The sequence below is a fragment of the Nuphar pumila genome, chromosome 10 (genome assembly GCF_984573655.1).
Source record: "Nuphar pumila chromosome 10, dmNupPumi1.hap1.1, whole genome shotgun sequence".
Taxonomy (NCBI): domain Eukaryota; kingdom Viridiplantae; phylum Streptophyta; class Magnoliopsida; order Nymphaeales; family Nymphaeaceae; genus Nuphar; species Nuphar pumila.
The window spans coordinates 6,206,899-6,227,220 of NC_143258.1; the positions used below are offsets into that span (position 1 = coordinate 6,206,899).

At 39.7% G+C, this 20,322-nt stretch overlaps 2 protein-coding genes across 2 annotated transcripts; one reads left to right on the forward strand and one right to left on the reverse strand.

Moving 5' to 3' along the window:
• Window positions 1-4,926: 4,926 nt before the first annotated feature.
• On the reverse strand, window positions 4,927-5,631 carry LOC149823365 (histone H2B-like). The gene has a single exon (XM_090020036.1). It carries the CDS (start codon window positions 5,540-5,542, stop codon window positions 5,081-5,083), a length of 462 nt encoding a protein of 153 aa, XP_089876162.1. The 5' UTR covers window positions 5,543-5,631; the 3' UTR covers window positions 4,927-5,080.
• Window positions 5,632-11,883: 6,252 nt separating this feature from the next.
• LOC149823366 (uncharacterized) lies at window positions 11,884-14,661 on the forward strand. Its single transcript, XM_090019931.1, has one exon. The coding sequence runs from the start codon at window positions 11,884-11,886 to the stop codon at window positions 14,659-14,661; it is 2,778 nt and encodes a 925-aa protein (XP_089876057.1).
• Window positions 14,662-20,322: the final 5,661 nt, after the last annotated feature.

The following is a 20,322-nucleotide window of genomic DNA, read 5'->3' on the forward strand; positions in this document are numbered from 1 at the left end:
GTTGATGCATATAGATTGTCTGGATTGCCCCAATGATGGATCCTGATTTAGTTTGTGGTTCCTCTAAGACACATCTCTTCTACCTTATAGTTAACTCCTGCATAAAAACTACCGTGATGTAGGATTTCTACATACCATATACTTTGCACAGCGGGAATGGAAAAATCTTCTCTTTGTAGTGTTTCTTAGTTTGGTGTGATTTGATCCACTGGATTTTTGAGCTGTCTAAGTGAAATATATCCTTGTAGAGATTCTTGACATTGGATCAATGATGCCCTCTTTTTCTCTCTTTTTGTGTACATTTCCTGCTAAATTGGTTGATAGATTTATTTCTCACTATGATTTGAACAACGCATGAAACATCGTCAGCCAGTCATGACATGGCCGATTAATTCAACATCTATCTGTATGAAGCTTTCATGTAAACAATATAAAGACAAGAACTGACTACAATCATTGATGGAGTGACGATTTCTTCACCTCTCACCTGGGATCATGTAGCTTTTGTTTTTTGAAAACCCAAGCTCTGGTTTGGTTTGGTTTGATCTGTTCAAGTCACTGCATTTTTCACAGTTTCCACATTACTTGTTCTCAGTCTCAATTGATTGAGCCCCAACTGTACCTATGAACTTTGGTATAGCTAATTGATCAAGCCACCCATGAAACCTAGAAAAGCTAATCAGTCTCAATTGATTGAGCCCTCCATGATGCCTACAAAATTATCTTGGGTCTCCGGTGGTGGGTGGTCTGCCCCCTACCCAACCTTTTCTCGTCTTCCCCCTTTTTTGTGCTTTGCAAAATATTTCAATAATGTCAAGAATTCGAAATATGCAGAATTTCATAGTTGTCTTATAGTCAAGGTATATCACATTCTGGAAACAATCAAAATGATCAAGCAGACCTAGGGATGCTTCAACATTCAAGTGGAGGTTGAAATAATCACTTTAAATCATTTTGTGCATGTGCCTTTACAATGAAAAGCTTGTTAACATGTGAGATATAGAGTGTGGTTCAGGTGCATCATCCTAGCTTGCATTTGTAATGGACCTAACAAAGCTCTTGTGAATACCTTTGGTGTTTTATACACCTTCATGTTTCTATACTGTTGATTTTGCAATCGTTTTGCTCTTGTGGTGTACTTGTTTGTATGTTGTGGAGTATTCTTTCACATATGTAGGAATTTGAATAGGGTTCTTTTTGCATCAATTTCAAAAAAATTGCATTTTTGTCCATTAGGTTCTCTTGTCACTGTGTCTTCATATTTGCAACTGCATCCTGATCTATATCCGGGCACTCCTCGGAGTAGCTGTCCACCTTCAATTAAGGTATTGTCATCCCGGATGATACTAGTGAAAAAGGGAAATTTTACACTTTAGAGAACTACTCTATGGCTTGAGCAGCACTCCTCTAGCTGGCCATCTGATAAGCTATGCCAGTGCAAGCATCTGATTACTAGCCGAGGCTCCTATTTCCATCTCAAGTTCATATTCTCTTTTATGAGCCCCATAGTTGCTCCATAACACAGGTGACTTGGCTTATGTAGACCTAACGGGAGAGAAACCAACTGCTTTCTTAGAGCTTGGTAAGCTTTTGAATGGTGACATGCAGGACTTTTAGCTGTAGGGTTCCCTATTCTTTTCATATTTGTTCAGATGATTTCTATGAACACGAGACTATAGTCGTAGGAGTGGATGATGTTTGGACCAATACATGTCTGAATTGAAGTTTTCTCCATTTTCCAAAATCAGATGACTGCCGTTGAGTTTATACAAATAGCTTATGAATTCTTAGTGTGGACCTTCTGCAGGTTGTCTTCATAAGATGAACTCCACAGATTGATCTGAATGAAATAGTTGCACAAATTTAATGACCATGGGAGTGTAAACTATTTTGGCCGGGCACCTAATTGAATCTTTTTTGTAAAATGTAACTAGTTGGTGAAACAACATTTTTGTAAAATGTAGCATAGTTGTGTGTGCGTGCATGCACCCATACCAACGCGACATAGCTTTCTGTTGGTTTGGATTCTTAGTTTCACATTCCCATAAGGACTTTTTAGCAGGCTGGAGGCTTTGTTCTCTGTCAATCATAGATATAATTAAATTTGTTGTTTTTTTCAAGCCTAGACCGGATATTTTTACTTCACTGTGATAACAATTTTTAGGTCCTTAGCATATATGTCCTCGGAGCATCTACCCATACTAGATATAGGGGTGTTATCCGGTCGATCTTGGTCTAATTGGATTCACCATAAGAGAAATCATACCTGGACCCAATACGAACTACATGAACCAGACCCAGGTCATACCCAGTAAGATATTATTTTATTATTATTTTTACATTGAAAATTTATGGGTCTTAATCGGAACTCAGGTCAGGCCCGGGCCTGATATAAAATTTGATAAACTATACCCGGATACATGTATTAATCGGACCTGGGCCTTAATCCTGTCCTTTTATTTATCACCATACCCTGACCCTATAGAGTTTGGTATGGTCGGGTCTGGGTAAACCCGACCCGTTGACACCCCTAACTAGATATAGCAGAGAGATGCTTGTTCAGAATGGGTGGTTTGCCATTTGTGCATGTGGATAAGATATGTGGGTTTTGGCAGCAAATAGCCTTCAATGCTCTCAAAGTGCTAAATCTTTGGGTTTTCTTTGGTGGGGAGAGGTGAGGTTGGAGGTGTTGTCATGTTGCAACTATTCGATAGTACAAGCAGGCATGTTGCAGTATCCATCTTCAAGCTGAACTTGATCACAGTAGTGAAAACCATGGAACTGGGTTTTTTTGTAGAAACAGCATTTAAAATTTGGTTTCAGTCTCGAGTGGAATGCTGTTGATTTCTGAATGAGTTTGATAATAGGCTCAGTGGGTCTTTTTTAAATTTACATCTTACATAAAACCAAGGTCAGAGGTTTTTTTAGGCTAGTCAGATTGGTTTTGCCCACTGATATGGATGTAGCTGGAGGCTAATCTTGGCTTCCTCATGCAATCTTTTTTTGTAATGAGGTGATGGTTTTAGCTCATTACTGTTTGGAGGAATTTGTATAGCATGCTTCAAACATTCCGTCACTCTAATTGTTGGTTAACACTCCATAGTTAATAGAGGTCTAGACACGTTTACCCTTTACTTTTTTTTTCAAATTTTATAAGCTACCACATCTCTTGCTTATCAAGTTCGGATAGGGTGCAATCACATGGCACAAAATTTGTGCATTAAGCACATGATCGTCCTACATCAAGCCTTGGGGCCTCACAACTGACAGGCCCTGTCCTCAAGATGGATGGAGGGTTTGTGCAGTCATATTGCACCTGATCTTTTCAATCTTTCATCGAGGACTATGCTGTTTGAGTAAACAAGGGTCGCGACAAACTCATCAGCATCCTTGAAATCACTGGCAACATAGCACCTCTCTTGGAGCTGTGCAGCTTTATGCACAATCGCTGGATTCCATCAAATGCTGCCAATACATCAACCACAAGTCCTCTGTAGAAGAAGATACTCTATTCCAACAACCAAATCTCTCTAGGGCATTTCATCAAACAGTTGGCCCTTATCCTCCACACGCAATTCATGCAGTCAGTTTTATGAATTATTTTTTAATTTTTGCATATCGAGAACTATAACTTTGATCACTTTATAATCCTTCATACCGCTTCTGGCTGCCTCTTTCCAAATCTTTAATGATCTCTCTTTTTCTAATTTTCCAAGCAATTATGTCCAAACTATCTTAAACAACACTAAGCAACAAAGTATCAAACTAATCCAGACTTCATAACCAGGAGGATGCCGTGCATTTCTCCACAGAGATGGCGAGTGGATCTCACCAAATTTACCAAATCCGAAGATAAGTTTGGAACGTCAACAAAGGTGGTGCCTTGATCATGTAGGCAAGGCATTGATTGAACTGTGAGATGGATATGAATGAGTCAATGTTGTAGATCGAAGTTGAGCTTTTGGAAAAAGACTGAAGGTGGAACAGAATGTGTAAGTATCAGCAATGGTGGTTATGGCTGAAATTGTATTTTTGCAATCCCCTTGGCGATTTCTGGTCGAAATCTAGCGGGCAGTTTGAGGAATTTTACCGAGGGTCTAGAAGCCATGTTAAAATTTTGAATTATCAGGTGGGATATTGTAAATTCTATATAGGGATGTAAACAGCTCAGATTTCTCAAATTTTATATGATTAATATTCATCAAAAAAAAAAAAGTAATTTAGAGGTTGTATTTTACATATAAAATTTTACACGGATGTAGTGACAGATACAACAGAAGATGTCCAACTGAATCCCAAGCCTAAATTCAAAAAGAACAAGACCATATCAGCATATCAATGGATCTAACAAATTGCCTTTTTTTGTCATTACAACAAATATGTTTAGTTTACCATCAAAATCATCATCATCATCATCAAGCTTTATCCGAATTATATGAGGTTGCCCTCACTTGATAGTATGCATAATTGTTGAGAGAAATATATTGTTGTTGAACCAGGAATTTTGAGTTCACACCAACAAGATTAAAGTCAATGGGAAATTATCCATGTTGGGTGGAGGGGCATGCTTGTGAAGTTTCACATTGCAGACACTGAAACAAGACTAGATCAAAGAGGTACCTCTCAATTCTTTCCTTAAGTTAAACAATGCATTCAATCACGAATGACAACTAAACAAAATCAAGATTTTCTAACGAATACATCAAATCACTCCACCCGTCTCGCAACAAATCTTGCTTCTAATTAATAGCACACAGGCGAGTCTCCACTACATATTAAAATCGAGGAAACAGTTTGATGTTTGAACAGAGCCAAAAACCATATATTTTCCAATTAAAAACCACCCGACTCGAGATAGAGACAAGCAAAGAAACGAGATCAAGAAAAACAGGGGCATTCAACACAAGAACATCAATTCAGAACGGAAAAAAACAAAAGGCAGAGTTCCTTTACATTCCAGAAGGTCAGAAAACAAGGAGAAAGCAAAAAAGATGGAAAAAAGAAAAAAAAAACATCAGATTTTCAAACCAACTACGGGTCTGATTCAAAAACATATAAAACCATAATATCTAAAAAAAACCTAAGAACTCGTGAACTTGGTAACCGCCTTGGTCCCTTCAGATACAGCGTGCTTGGCAAGCTCACCAGGGAGGACGAGCCGGACGGAAGTCTGGATCTCCCGGGAGGTGATTGTGGGCTTCTTGTTGTAGCGGGCAAGCCGGGATGCCTCCTGGGCAAGCTTCTCGAATATGTCGTTGATGAAGGAATTCATGATGCCCATGGCCTTGCTCGAGATCCCGATGTCGGGGTGCACTTGCTTCAGCACCTTGAATATGTAGATCTTGTACGTCTCAATGCTCTTCTTCTTCATCTTCTTCTTCTTCTTGTCACCAGCGCCGGCACCGCCTTCTTTCGGCAGCCGCTTCTCCGCCTTCGGCTTCTTCTCCGCAGGGGCCTTCTCCGCCACCGTCTTCTTCTCCTCCGCCGGCTTGTCCGCCGCCGGCTTCTTCTCTGCCGGCTTCTTCTCGCCCTTTGGTGCCATCGCTACGGTAGGATCAAAGAGATAGAGGAACAAATGGAGTAAACAGAAACCCTAGATAGGGGAAGAAAGAGCGAAAGATAAAGAGTATTTGGTGGGTTGGGGAAGGAGTTCTGAAATGTATAAATAGAGGTGAGGGAACGGATCTTATTGGCGAATTGGAGTTTGGCGCGGATGGATGACGTGGTGTCACGGTGGCGGTTGATTAAGGCAGAGATAAGTAATGATATCGACGGTTGCGGATTCTGCCAACGTCATGGATCCGCGGGCAGGACGCAGAAAAGATCAAACTTGGTAAACTGAGAAACTACGGAACTGCTATTGGGGATATTACGGTGTTGCCACTGTGAAATGGGTCGGATTCGAGCTGATCTCAGATCCCGGATATGAGCCATTGTTTTAGGAAGGTAGAACCTGGATTGGTTCTGAGATTCGGATCCGAATATAACTTATATATATATATATATATATATATATATATCAAGGTTGTTAAATGCGATGAGGGGAAGCCAGGAGTTGAGCCTGCCTCTCACAACATGAGACTCTCAAGTATCCGTGGTATATCTAAAATATCGTAAAAATATGTGGCATTTTTGTATATATATATATATATATATGGTATGGCTTATTGTGCTTGGGCTCAGGTTCTAGACAATATTTTTATGTTGGATTTGTATTCAGATCCAAATTAAATCCAATTTATTTGTATATCGTGCATGATGGGCCTTAAAGTAGATCCAAGTATCGCGGCCCGATGCAGTCTGTTGAGGAGATGGACTTGACCGGACCAACTTGGCCCATCGATAAGCGGGTCAGCCCATCTGAAAAACAACTCCAAGTTGGGTCATGTTGGTTTGTTGTTACGTTGTCCCTGTCTGATGCATGAGATCCAAGCTGTCTAGGACTCAAGCCGCCTAGGCATATAGGGTCGAGCCCAACTCTTAGGGGTTTGAAAATGTCATTTGTGGAGCTTGACCATGGATCCATTCTTGGGTTGCAAATCCATGCACTTAAACTAGTCAATTTTAAATGCCCCAATGGGGGTTGGCGTATTGGGGTGGGCCTTAGCTACTAGACGAGCAGTCAAGGTTTGATTTTCATGGGTGTCGTCCCTTTGAGTTTTACTATACCGGCATGACAACCGTAGGTATGGTAGTCTTAGACAACGCGACCAGGTCTTCGTGTCTGGTGCAGTTTCTTCGAGTTATAAATTCAAAAACAAAAATGCACCAAATGTTATCGAATTTATAAACATGGTTTTGCATCGAAAAAGCAGGATCCAAGGGTTGACCCAACTAAATCAACTATGTTGAATGCATATTCAAGGTGAGATTGAGTCAAAACGATGTGCATTGTAGGTGCAATCAATTGTAGCAAACATATATCTTCTGTCTATACCAAAAATGACCTAATTGGGATTATAACGATCAATTGTAGCAAAATGTTATCATACCCAAATTAAGACTCAATGTAGAAGACCCCTCAATTTCTACCTATCCAAATTGAGATTGGTCTCTACCTTTGATGCATCATTTGTTTTATCAAATAAAGTATGGAGCTACCCAATCTAACTAAAATTTAGCAGTTTGGATGTTTATTTGGACTCAATCTAATTAATTTGAACTCTAAATTAAATTAAGAATGAGTAACATGTAGTAAGTATATATAGGCACCTGAAATTTGTTATATAAAAACTAATTCGTTGACCAAATTCATTGGCATAAATTTTCATGCCACCCTTAGCCATTAGGGAATATACCCAGCTTCAAGCTCACTTGAGGAACCAGACCTGGCCCCAATCTTAGGGTTTGGTATCAGGTCTGGACCTGGGTCTAATCGGATCCACCATAAGAAAAAGCATACTCGGAAAGAATTATATGAACCAGGCCCAGGCCATACCCAGTTAAATAATGCTTTTAATCGGAACTTGGGTCAGGCCCAGGTCTGGTATAAAATTTCACAAAGTATACCCAACTCTATGTATTAATCAAACATTTGGGTCCAAACCCTGGTCTTAATGGGGTCATCTTATTTATCACCATACCCAAACCCTATAAGGTTTGGTAAGGGTCAGGTCCAGGTAAACCCAAACGGTTGACACCCCTACTTCAAACAACACACTCTCATGAGTTTCAAACACATAATGTTATATTAAAAAAATACATGTGAAATTCATGAGTCGCTTCTACCAAATGACCAAATCCCTCTTGGGGATAAAACGGTAGGTTTAGTAAGAGTATTGTTAGTGGGATTAGTGTTCCATGATGACCTACAAATGGTGGGCTTTACAATAAATTATTACACACCTAATTAGGGATGGCAGTGGGGCGGGGGACAAGGTCTCCACCCCAGCCCCGCCTCAAGATTTTATCCTCCACCCCCGCCTCCATCCCCCGCGGGGAATAGATTTTATCCTCCATCCCCGCCTTCATCCTTGTTTCATGTCCTCCATCCCTGGTTCAAACGGGGATGAGGCGGGGTGGGGCGGGGATATTGCGGGGAAAAGTGGTCGGGGCGGGGATGAGGTGGGGACAGGGCGGGGCGGGAAAAAGTGCACGTCCATCTCTGCCTCCACCCCTGGACGGGGATGGATTTTAACCTTCGTCCCCGCCTCCATCCCCGGTCCAAACGGGGCGAGGCGGGCCCCGCTTTCCCCGGTACACTGCCATCCCTACACCTAATTGATTTTTGTTTTTGGATAGACCAAGTGAAAAAAAAAACTCATCACTGAATGCACATTTACTGGCCTCAAGTTGGTAAAACCCTAGACTGAGGAGTATACCCATCTTTGACCTTGCGGCAAGGGACACTACTTTCGAACTTGGGACGTTCGCATTCACAAGTCACCCCTACCACATGAGCAGAGCCCATGTGGGCAAAATAAATTTTTTATATGATTATAAAAAGGCAATTTATTGTATATAGTGTTAGACAACAAATATTATAAGAGAATAATATATGTACAAAAAGCCCTGTTTGCTGCAATTGATTTATCCAACACCATTTTTTTAATTGAACCTTATAAATGTGATCTAGATGCTCTTTTTAGCATGAACTGGTTTTTGGATCGTTTGGATCTAACTTGTGTACGTACTTTTCCAGTAATGAAAAAACAATGAGGTCTACGATTTTTTGGAGTCACTCTAACCTTTTTCTATACAACAAGATTAGTGATGTTTCTTAAAATAATTTAGTGCCTCTCGACACTAATAAAACCACATTCATAATGATATGATTCTAACTGTGGCATCATTTAAGCTTTAACTGGTTTCAACAATAGGTATACGTACATCAAAGGCTAATGTTTCCCATTTTACCTACAATCAACTTGCCCAAACCCTTTTTTCAAATTTTACACTAAATTGAACTTCATAGATGTGATATACATGTTCCTTTTAGTAAAGGTCATTTTTCGGATATACAAAATCCAATATGTGCATAGGTTTTTCTAGCAATACCAAAAATGACAACATTACAACAACAACTACGCCTTTATCCCAAAACAATTGGGGTCGGCGATATGAACCAAAAAAATAAAAATCATTTTGGGTCTTCCACATGAATCCTTCTCCTCCAATCATTTCTATCCAATGTCATGTCCTCAGTGAGGTTCAAAACATTCATATTCTTTTCTATCATCTTCATTCAAGTCTTCTTAGGCCTACCCCGACCTCTTTTAACTAATATATTTTTTCATTTCTCCATCCTTCTAACTGAAGCATCATTAGGCCTTCACCGAATATGTCCAAACCACCGTAAACGATTCTCTCTCATCTTATTTTCAATGGATGCAACGCCTACCTTCTTACGTATCTTTTCGTTTTGAATCTTATCTTTTATCATGTTTTCATACATTCATCTAAGCATACGCATCTCCGCTATACTCATTTTTTGAATATGATGTCTCTTGTCAACCCGACATTTCGTACCATATAGTAAAGCGGGCCTAATTGTCGTCCTATAAAACTTTCTCTTCAATCACAATGACATTCTACGATCGCACACCACTCCAATTGCACTTTTTCATTTCATCCACCCAACCTTTATCCTATGATTTACATATCCATCAATTTCTTCATACTTTTGAATGATAGATCCTAAATATTTGAAACAGTCATCCATCGGTATTTCTTGCTCACCAAGCTTCACTACACTCACATCACTACTTCATTGCTTACTAAACCAACATTTCATATATTCTATCTTACTCTTACTCAACTTAAAATATTTTGCTTCCAATGCATGTCTCCATAATTCTAACTTAGCATTAACCACATCTCTAGACTCATCGATCAAAATAATATCATCAGCAAACAACATACACCACAATACATTTTCTTGAATTGATCTCGTAAGCTCATCCATCGCTATAGCAAATAGGAAAAGGCTTAATGCAAATCCTTGATGTAACCCAACCGTTATAGGAAAATTAGTTGTCACCCCTCCACAAGTGCAGACATTGGTTACTACTCCTTCGTACATATCTTTAATTATAGTAATATGCTTGAGAGAAACACCTTTCTTCATCATTGTCCACCAGAGAACATCCCTAGGTACTCTATTGTATGTCTTCTCAAAATCAATAAAAATCATATACAAATATTTGTTCCTCTCTTTATATCTCTCAATAAGTTGTCTAAAAAGCTGTATAGCAAATGACAACATTAAATACATTAATTTTGTTTTATAGTACATTCATTTTTGTTGTATAATACTGTTATTTTTTAAATTTGAAAATGATGGAATTAATAACATGCCATTTTATTGGACTTGGTCTACTTGTGAAAAAGAAGGTTATTGGGTGGTATTTTGAGTTTCCTCTTGCACATGTATTCCATTATATGGAAAGTAGTGATGGGTATTCTATTTTTTGTGGGGTTCATGGGGTTATGTCATTTGCTTGATCCTTCTTTCTCCTTGGGCTATCTCTTTCTAGCTCATTGGTTCTACCTTCTTTGAGCTTGGGATTAGCCCATTAGGGTTCTTCCTCGGTGAGAATTCCCCTTCTCTCTTTTATTTCTCTCATCTCTACAATTCTCTTCCACCCAACCCATCTTCCCCGTGATCAATGTAACAAGTCACTGTTAGAATTTGTTGGGTAAGATGAAATCTTGTCATAAATCAAAATAATTTTTAAAGAATAATCTTCACAAAATATTGGCCTATACAAACAAATACATGTACAAAAATGTCAAAGAATTGTGACACAATTCAATCAACTCTGATAATCTGACTCATACTAGATTATGACAAAATGTGACCTTTTTTTTTTCTGAACCTCGGATTTGGATGTATATTAGGGGTGTCAATGGGTCGGGTTTTCCCAGTCCCTACTTGAACCAAACTCTACAGGGTCCAGGTATGGTAACAAATAATAAGACCTGATTAAGACTCGGGTCTGGACCCGAAGGTCCGATAAATCCATAAACCTGAGTATAGTTTGTGAAATTTTATACTAGACCCAGACCCGACCCAAGTTCTGATTAAAACCCGCAAATTTTAGATGAAAAAATGATAAAAAATATGGTTTTACTGGGTCTGGTTTATGTAGTTCTTATTGGATCTGAGTATAGTTTTTTTATAGTGAGCCCAATTAGACCCGAAACTGGACCCAATACCATACCCAAAAACTGGGTCCAAGTCTGCTTCCACCTGGATCCAATCCAAACCGACCAGTTGACACCCCTAATGTATAGCACCCGGATCCAATAATATGTATTGATCAATTTCTTATCGGGTTGGAGCCCGACTGATTTGCACCCTGCATCTGCCTCATCATATTCAAATGTGAACATTGTTCAAAACCCTCCCGCCCCGACTCAAAATTGTTTTTAATTTTCTATTGTGTGTGACAAATATTGCTAGATTTCTAAAAAAAACATTGCAAAATATATCATAATATTTTGTCACCCATCTCAAATGATCAAAATATTCTTTGAAAATAACGCATGGGCTATGTCTTGCAGCCATAGTGACAAAAGTTAAAAATGGCAAAATATCGGCAGCCAAAAGCTCGTGAGAAGTTTTTTTTTAAATCTCGCATTTTTTGGGCAAAATCTTGACAATAAAAAATAAATTTAAAATTATTTTTTATAAGGAAATATAAACAATATTTTAAAATAAAATTCACAGTGTTTTCACAATAAATATAAAATTCGATATTTATGTTTTTGATGGAAAAACTCACGAGAAATTGAAAATATAATGAGAAATTACCGTTTTAACTTTCGGGTGATAGAGAGAGTAGAGAAGGCGAAGGGATGGAGATAACCCGCCGCACTCCACCCACAGTCGCCGGACTCCGGCGAGGAGGACCCCATCAAAAAAGATAACCTCGCCGTCCAATGCCGACGGATTTCCGGCTTCTGCGTTTCCCGACGACCTCGATCGGCGTTCTCCTCGGGGCTGAGATCCTTTCCGCGAGAAGGATCGGCCGGGACCATCCCTTCCTCGCCGGCCGGAGGCGTCTCTGCTCCTCGGCGGCCGAAGAGGAGAGGGAGCGAGGGTTACTCTCCGTCCTCCGAGCCATCGTCCGAGGTGACCGGCGGAACTGGGCCCTCTCGCTCGACAACCCCTTCGTCTCGCAGAATCTGAAGCCGCACCACGTCGAGGACGTGCTCGTCGAAACCATAGACGACGCGAAGCTATCCCTAGGGTTCTTCAATTTCCTGGCGCTTCACCGGAAGTTCGATCACTCGACGCTCTCGTTCTGCATCCTGATCGTTTCCCTGCTCGATTCCGACCTCTTCTGGCCGGCGTCCACGGTTCTTCAGGCGCTGCTCCTCCGATCGTTGCCGTCGACGGAGGTTTGCGAGTCGCTGATGGCCGCGAGGAAAAGATGCGGTCTTTCGTCGAGTTCCGGCTTCGATCTGTTGATTTGGGCGTACGTCCAGAACCGGAGGGTTTTGCGCGCGGTTAGGGTTTTAGGGTTTATGAGGAGCCTTGGATTGTTGCCCAGCGTTCGTGCGTTCTGCGAGGTTGTGAACGGTTTGGTGAGAATTAGGCGATTCGATCTGGCGGAGAAGGTATACGGAGAGCTCGTCGAAGCCGGTCTCTGCCCGGATGGTTTCGTGTATACTGTGATGGTTCGGTGTTTTTGCGAGAGAAGGGAGGTTGATAGAGCTAGGATTTTGGTGGCTGAAGCAGAGGAGAAGGGTGTGAATTGCAGCATTGTTATGTACAATATGTTGATCCATGGGTTGTGCAAGATGGGGAGAGTTGCAGAGGCCATCGAGATCAAGAGATCGCTGGTGACGAAGGGATTGAATGCTGATGTTGTTACTTATTGCACCATTGTTCTTGGCCTGTGTAAGGTTGAGAATGTTGATGGCGCGGCGGAATTGATCGAGGAGATGGTTGGAATCGGAATTCTTCCCAGCGAAGCCTCTTGCTCTCGCGTTATCGATGGATTGAGAATCAAAGGGGAGACCGAGAAAGCATTTGAAATTGTTGGTGTTCTTGGGAAACATGGGATCATACCCAATCTGTTTGCATACAATGCGTTGCTTAATTCGTTATGTAAGATAGGGAAGTTGAATAATGCAGAGGATCTTTTCCATCAGATGGAGAAGAAAGGTCTAATGGCTAATGATATTACGTACTCGATTCTGATTGATTCTTACTGCAAGAATGGGAGATTGGATGACGGGCTTCTTCTCTTCGATCAGATGGTGAGGAAAGGGATTAAAATGACAGTTTATCCCTACAATTCTCTGATTCATGCACACTGTAAGTTAGGCAAGATGAATGAGGCGGAGCGCCTGTTCATGGAGATGATCGATACCGGACTGTCACCAAGTGTAGTTACTTACACATCGATGTTAAGCGGATACTGTGCAGTGGGGGATTTTGAGAATGCACTTAAGCTCCGGTATGAAATGCCTGATCATGGTGTACTACCGAATACTTACACTTTCACTGCACTAATTAGCGGTCTTTGCCGAGCAAATATGATGGTCGAAGCTCACAAACTGTTTGATGAAATGTTGGAACTGAAAATGAAGCCAAATGAGATTACCTACAATGTTCTGATAGATGGATATTGTAGAGGAGGGGACACCATAAGAGCTTTCAAGCTGTTAGAGGAAATGGTACAGAAGGGTCTTCAACCTGACTCATATACTTACCGGCCTCTAATTAGTGCTCTGTGTATGTCTGGCAGAGTTTCAGAGGCAAAACAATTCGTTGATGATATCTATACAGAAAATTATAAAGGACTAAATGCAGTGTGTTATAGTGCTCTCCTCCATGGATATTGTGGGGAAGGAAGAGTAAAGGATGCCTATACTATCTGTAAAGAGATGGAAGACAGAGGAGTTCAACTGGACCTAGTCTGCTATGGTGTGCTTGTTTCTGGATTTTGCAAGAATAATGAAATGCAAGAATTGTCTAAGGTTTTAAAAGACATGGAGAAAAGAGGAATGATACCTGATGAGACAATCTATACAATGATCATTGATGCTTACTGCAAACAGGGAAGCATCATGGAAGCTTTTAAGGTGTGGGAGAAGATGGTCATCCATGGATGCGTGCCCAATGTGATAACTTATACTGTTATGATACATGGCTTGTGTAAGGCAGGGTATGTGAATAAAGCAGAGCTACTCTGCAAGGAGATGTTGGTCACAGGTTACCGTCCAAATAAGGTGACTTTTGGATGTTTTCTTGATCTATATGCTAGGGAAGGAAAAATGACAGATGCCCTGAATCTGCACAAAAGAATGTGTCATGCATACCAAGCAAATACAGTCACCTATAATATATTAGTAATGGGATTCTGCAGATCAGGTAGAATTAAAGAAGCAGTTGGGCTTCTTGCAGAGATGATGGAAAATGGAGTGCCCTCTGATTGCATTACATATTCAATTCTTATTCATGAGTATTGCAAGATGGGTGACTTGCAGGAGGCTTTTAGGTTGTGGAAAGAAATGATTGATAAAGGTTTGAATCCTGATACAGTGGCATATAATATTTTGATACATGGGTGCTGTGCAAATGGGTATCTGCGAAACGCCTTTGAGCTGCAGGATGATATGATGAGAAGGGGCCTTATGCCAAACAGAGTTACATATAACACTCTTGTTCAAGGAATCTGCAAGATTGGGAATATAGAGAATGGTTAAACTGTATAGCGATTTGAATTGGCTACTTTTTCATGCATCCGCTCCTCTATTCTATTCGTGTCAACTACGTGATTCCCATACTTCTTTGAGAAATGCGTACCTGATATACTCCGATGAAGTGATAGAGGCTGGAGCTAACTTGCTGTACCATGGGAAGCCAGGTCCTGAGAGAATTTTAACAAATTGCCCAAGGGTCCACTTGAGGCAGTGTCCTGGCAAGCAGCCAAGAAGTGGGCCATGTGTTCATGAGGTGTGGAATATGCACATGTTTATGGGAAGGGGTTTCTCTTCTGATGAACAAGTTAGAAATGGATTGCCACCGAAAAATGAGCTCCCTTTATTATCATTGTGATCAACAGCATCTGGCTGCTGAGATTTTTTTTAATTATCAGCTCCTGTGCCGAGAGTTGTTCCTCGGTGTAGAGAAATGATTGGCACAAAGATGCCTTATTCTTTTACTAGTTTTGAAGGTCTTTTCTGAGGCCATTGAAGTGAGCCAAATTTTTGGGGGCAAAATTTGTGTTGTAGATTTTGGATGTGCAAGGAGTTGCATTGTCAAAGTCGCACTCCACACAAGGTTTCATTGGAGGCATCCAATTGTTGTAACACATCCATTGTATCATATATTCATTCATTTATTCTGAAGTGGAAAAACATCACATGCTGATTTTACTGATTTTCCTGTTTTCGTTGAAGTAGCAAGCAGTGTAACTTTTGAAACCACCGAACAATGTAATCCTGCTCGAAGAAGTAAATCAGTAATTCAATGGTGCAGCTGGCTTTCAAGTTTCTTGGTGCTCAACTGCAGCCATAGTTGCAAGTATCAGTGAGAAATTGAACTTCTTGCGATTGAATAGTGATAAATTCACAGAAAATTTGTTTAAAAATGCGAACTTGACTTGTTAACAGGAACAAGCAAAATCACAGCATTTATTTCAAGTCTCTTTTCTTGGTGCTCAACTGCAGCCATAGTTGCAAGTACCAGTGAGAAATTGAACTTCTTGCGATTGAATAGTGATAAATTCACAGAAAAATCGTTTGAAAATGCGAACTTGACTTGTTAACAGGAACAAGCAAAACCACAACATTTATTCGAAGTCTCTTTACTGTCCCTGCAATTCATGGGTTCTGCAACACTCAAATTTTGATTTTTCAGTAGCATTATCTAAAGAACAGCGTTAGGGTGTCCCTCAAAAGAATCTAAAAATCAACTCAGCATCATGGTGCTGTTATGAGTGCAAAGAGAGGGATACTAAAGTGATTAACAGAAGATTTGACATTTCATAAAAAGAGATTTCCATATTCACTAGTGGCAGTAGTTATAGGGGCAATTTTTCTTTCTAGACGACTTTCAATCATGTAATCGTTAGCTCAAACTTGAAATCTAATACACTAGCATAGGTGACAGTAATGCACACATGTTTTAGCAGTGTGCAAGATCACCGAGAGGCCTGATTTCTCATAATTCCTAGCATTTAAGCTAAAAATTGGGAAATTTGATCAGGTCGTATGTCAGGCATCTAAGATGCTTAATCATGATATCAAAATATCATTTTGGAGGTTAGGAAACCTCCATTTGGAAGACTAGCCTGAGCCTAGACGATATTTAGTTTTTTTAATGCACTCATTCGATAGAGATACTGATAGACTTACACAGGAAATATTACTCCAGAGCAAATATTAGACATAAACAGATATCCTGTAGGCTGTCCATATGAAGAATTTCAAGAAATCAGAAACATTTATGTTATATGTACCAGTTCACAAATTCCAAATCATGAAGAGCTTAAAGTACCTAATTGAAGGATGTCCATGAAGAAGAAAAGAAAGCCTTTATATCAGGCACTCACTGTGATGCTTGCTTGCAGAATGCAACTGGATGTCCGTGTGAACACTTTCTGAAAACTGAACACTGACCTAAAAATCATACGGAAACCATCACATGGTACATCCTTAGAATCCACAAATTGCTTTTCCATGAATGCAGATTGATTTGCAAGAATACTGAGGTAGTGATCACAAGTGGTTGCATGTTTGTCTTTTGGGTCTTTGCACTTCAGAGCTTGCTTGTTGACCACCATTTTTCCACTGTTCTGAAGATGCAGTCCTAAAATATCGTAGCTTGCATCAACAGCAAACTTAACAGTCTTGGATGCTCAATTCTGCCTCCATGAGAGAAACTAATCTGTTGATTATAGAAGAATCATCATCAAATCATAAAGAATAGAAAAAGTAGGTCAGTCCCAAAAGCATTTATCATTGGATGGATCGGTTTTCTTTGGCAACAAGTAATAGATGCTCCCAGTCCCTGCTTCAACTAGCATGTGGATTTGGTTCAGATGAAGGGAGAGCAAATATAAAGCAAAATGCACCAAGAAAAAAGGTAGAGGATTATGAACATAGGAAAAGAGGGTAGCTTTTAAGATTTTAATGATGGAGAAAGTTTATTTGATCATTCTTTTTGGTGAAGGCCACAGATTTCTGAAGGCCGACAAATCAAATCTCAATTTTTAGTGTCAATAAGAAGGCTGTACTATGGGACTTAAATATAAAGCTTCAGCCTATAATAACATATTTCAAGGACTAACATCCACTGATAGACAGAAGAAATTGCATATTAGCTACTTGAGCCGTGGCACATCTGGAGACTGCGTATTCATCATCCGTATATTGGATTCTGGTTGATTATAAACGTGTCCTGCCTATGTGTAGTGTGTCCGCAAGTAGGTCCTTCCATTTGAGCCACACCAATATTCACGGTAAGAATGAAGTGGACAAACTTGATCTTCAAGCTTGAACTACATTGGTTAGAGCATTAACATTTGAGCTGTCGACAAAGCTCAACAGGAATTTCAAATTTGAAAAATGACAAAAGTGAGAAAGAAACTATGCAGACTGGTCACTGTTTGCCTTCTTTTCTTGCTTTTGTTTTATGAAGAAAAGGGAGGGAGACCCAAACGCCTTTCTCACAGACACACTAATGAACAGGTATAAGAATCATTGGAGCCACAGAGTAGACTGGATCTCTTGAAAAAGGAGAAAATATTGACTCTTCAGAAGGGTGTTTTGGCTAGAGTAAGAATTCTTTCATGCAAGAACAAATATAACTACCTATGACAGAATTGATGCCTTACAAGCTAAAGCAAAGTAACTAGATCATGTGAGGCAGGAGGATAATAAGTCAGAGGGTTCACCTTGTAAAAGATACCTCTGCAATGAACTTATGGGGCTTGTCAGAGGAATAAAGCAAGTTGATAAACTAGAAAAAGCTACCATCTTAATGAAGATTGAAGACCCTACTGATGAAGGTTTTTCCTATTTTTAAAACAAGATAATACCTGGGAACCAGATAGATTTTGGTAGGATTCTTGGTTGTATATTGATTCTTGGTGGAGAGAAAGATATGCCACTAAGGGTTGTCTTCCGTGATTAAGCTCTACATTTTGAAATGCATTTCCAAAGTATCATCCATCAAGCACACAGGAAGTTTTTTCCAGTAAATTTATTTAAATGTAGTCTACAATTTGTGGAGGAAGATCATGCTTATTCAGTGAAGAAAATAATATTAGGGAACGTCTCCCTAACCACCCATCTTCTTGGAAGGTCATGCACTACAGGAAGACCTATGATTAATGGGTTTGGTACCACAACACTAAGGAAGAACAGACGAGAACTGATTTCCAGCAATGACGGATTCAAAGCTATGCCATTATTTATGCACCTATGACATGGGAACTGGCCAAGTTAGAAGTATCTTGAGCTTGGTCAAAGATTATCTTTAAATCTTAGGTTATATGATGAGAAAAATATGATCAGCAGCAGAAGGATGCCCTGCAGCTCTCAGCTATTTACATATCTATTCATCTTGCTAATGATATTACGAATATCAGTGGCGAAGGACTCTGCTTATGTGGGGATTGGACCTTCTAAATGGCTACATAATGGTAGCTTTAAGTGTGGAAGAAAAAGAAAAATCAAAAGCAGCAGTTCTGCATTTCATGAAGATGCCTTATTCTTTTACCAGCTTTGTGGAACCGATGCATCTCTGTGAATCTTAGGGTGTGTTTGAATGCCTTGGTATTCAGTCAGAACTAGTCTTCCTTGACACCCATGGTCTGAGATTCGCGTATCTCTGGCTTGACCCTGCATGTCGGGGCCAGAAAATCGGGATTTGCTATGGTAATGGGGATTTCAGATCAGGGATTTGAGGTCCTCTGTTTGAGTGAAAGTCAGAACTGGTGTGGGCCTCACACCAGATCTGTCATTCAAACACACCCTTATGTAATCCAAATCTCATTTGCAGCCATAAGATTTAATATACGAGCAACTAAAATAATTTAAAGATGCAAGAAAATCAGTGTTCTTTCCATAAACACCAGTCAGTTGTATCAAGATGAACATAAATGAACCAATAAAGAAGATTCATCAGATCTGGTGGCTTTGGCATGTTTCCCACTTGGCTAGGCCATGATGAAGCAGAATGAATATTTCCTACTGCCTTCAGGGTTTCAGACCGGGGATGCATCTTTAGAGACCATATGCACCAGATGCTAGGTGAGTTTGTCAGCAAGTTGTGGATGCATTCAAGTTTTACTTCAAAGTGTAAGATGTTAGTGCTCGACATGGCTTTTCTGTGTTGATCTAGCAATGACTAATAATAGAATGAGTTGAAATGGACTTTGTCACTTGAATTTTGCACAAATCCAACAGGTAAACATCTTAGAAAAAATTGTAATTAGCATATATACAGGAACAAGAAATTGACAACTGATGCACTAACAAAACTGGGATCATCCATGGAGACAGACGTATTCTCAATTGTTCATCCAATCCAGAGGAAGTGCAGATTGTGTTAGTCTTAATTCTTTTTGTAGATCTTTGATATGCATGTCACAAAGGCTCCCTTTGATAAATTGCTGCAACATTTTCTCAGTTTCATCATCCCCCAATTCCCATGACAACCATTTCAAGTAAGAAAAAGGAAATAATAATTAGGCAAGGATGGTTGGGGCATTGTGAATTTCTTTCCTCATTTTGCTCTTTGAGAGTTTTAGTGGTGATATTCCTTGAGGAGGCACGTGTTCTCAAGGATAAACAACTAACATTTTTTCCTATAATATTTACTCAAAGAATGCTTCAGGATACAAATTACTAGTGATTGAAGCATGACTATGAGCATGGACATGAAACCATGATACTTGTACATTTTGCTATTAATTATGTGATTGGGGCATCAATGTGAGTATGGGCATGAAACTACAATACTCGTGTGCATTTTGCTAAGTATTTTGTGATGTGACAACCTTTATAAATTTAATGGCAATTGATATATATTTTCATGTGAATCAAATCAATACAGGAACACCCGAGTTTTTCAACAGCAAAGATCATTTTGCAAGATTTCAATGATAACAGCATTAAGCCTGGAGGTATTGGGAATGTTTACCTCTGAAACTGATGATAATTTCATCCAATGAGGCAAATAAATCCCCATATCTTCTCTCCAGTTGCAGCAGAAAGTGGAAGAATACTTGGAAAAGGATAAAAAACTTCTCTAGAATATGATACATAATAGCACATTCGTTTCAGCTGGTTTCTTCCCATTGATGCTCTTTGGGTTGTTGTTCCCACACAAAAATAAGAAGTTTAATCTACTCAATG

What these genes read in the sequence shown, in the direction of transcription:
- LOC149823365 (XM_090020036.1), bottom strand. Translation starts at nt 5,542, where the DNA reads ATGGCACCAAAGGGCGAGAAGAAGCCGGCAGAGAAGAAGCCGGCGGCG.
- LOC149823366 (XM_090019931.1), top strand. Translation starts at nt 11,884, where the DNA reads ATGCCGACGGATTTCCGGCTTCTGCGTTTCCCGACGACCTCGATCGGC.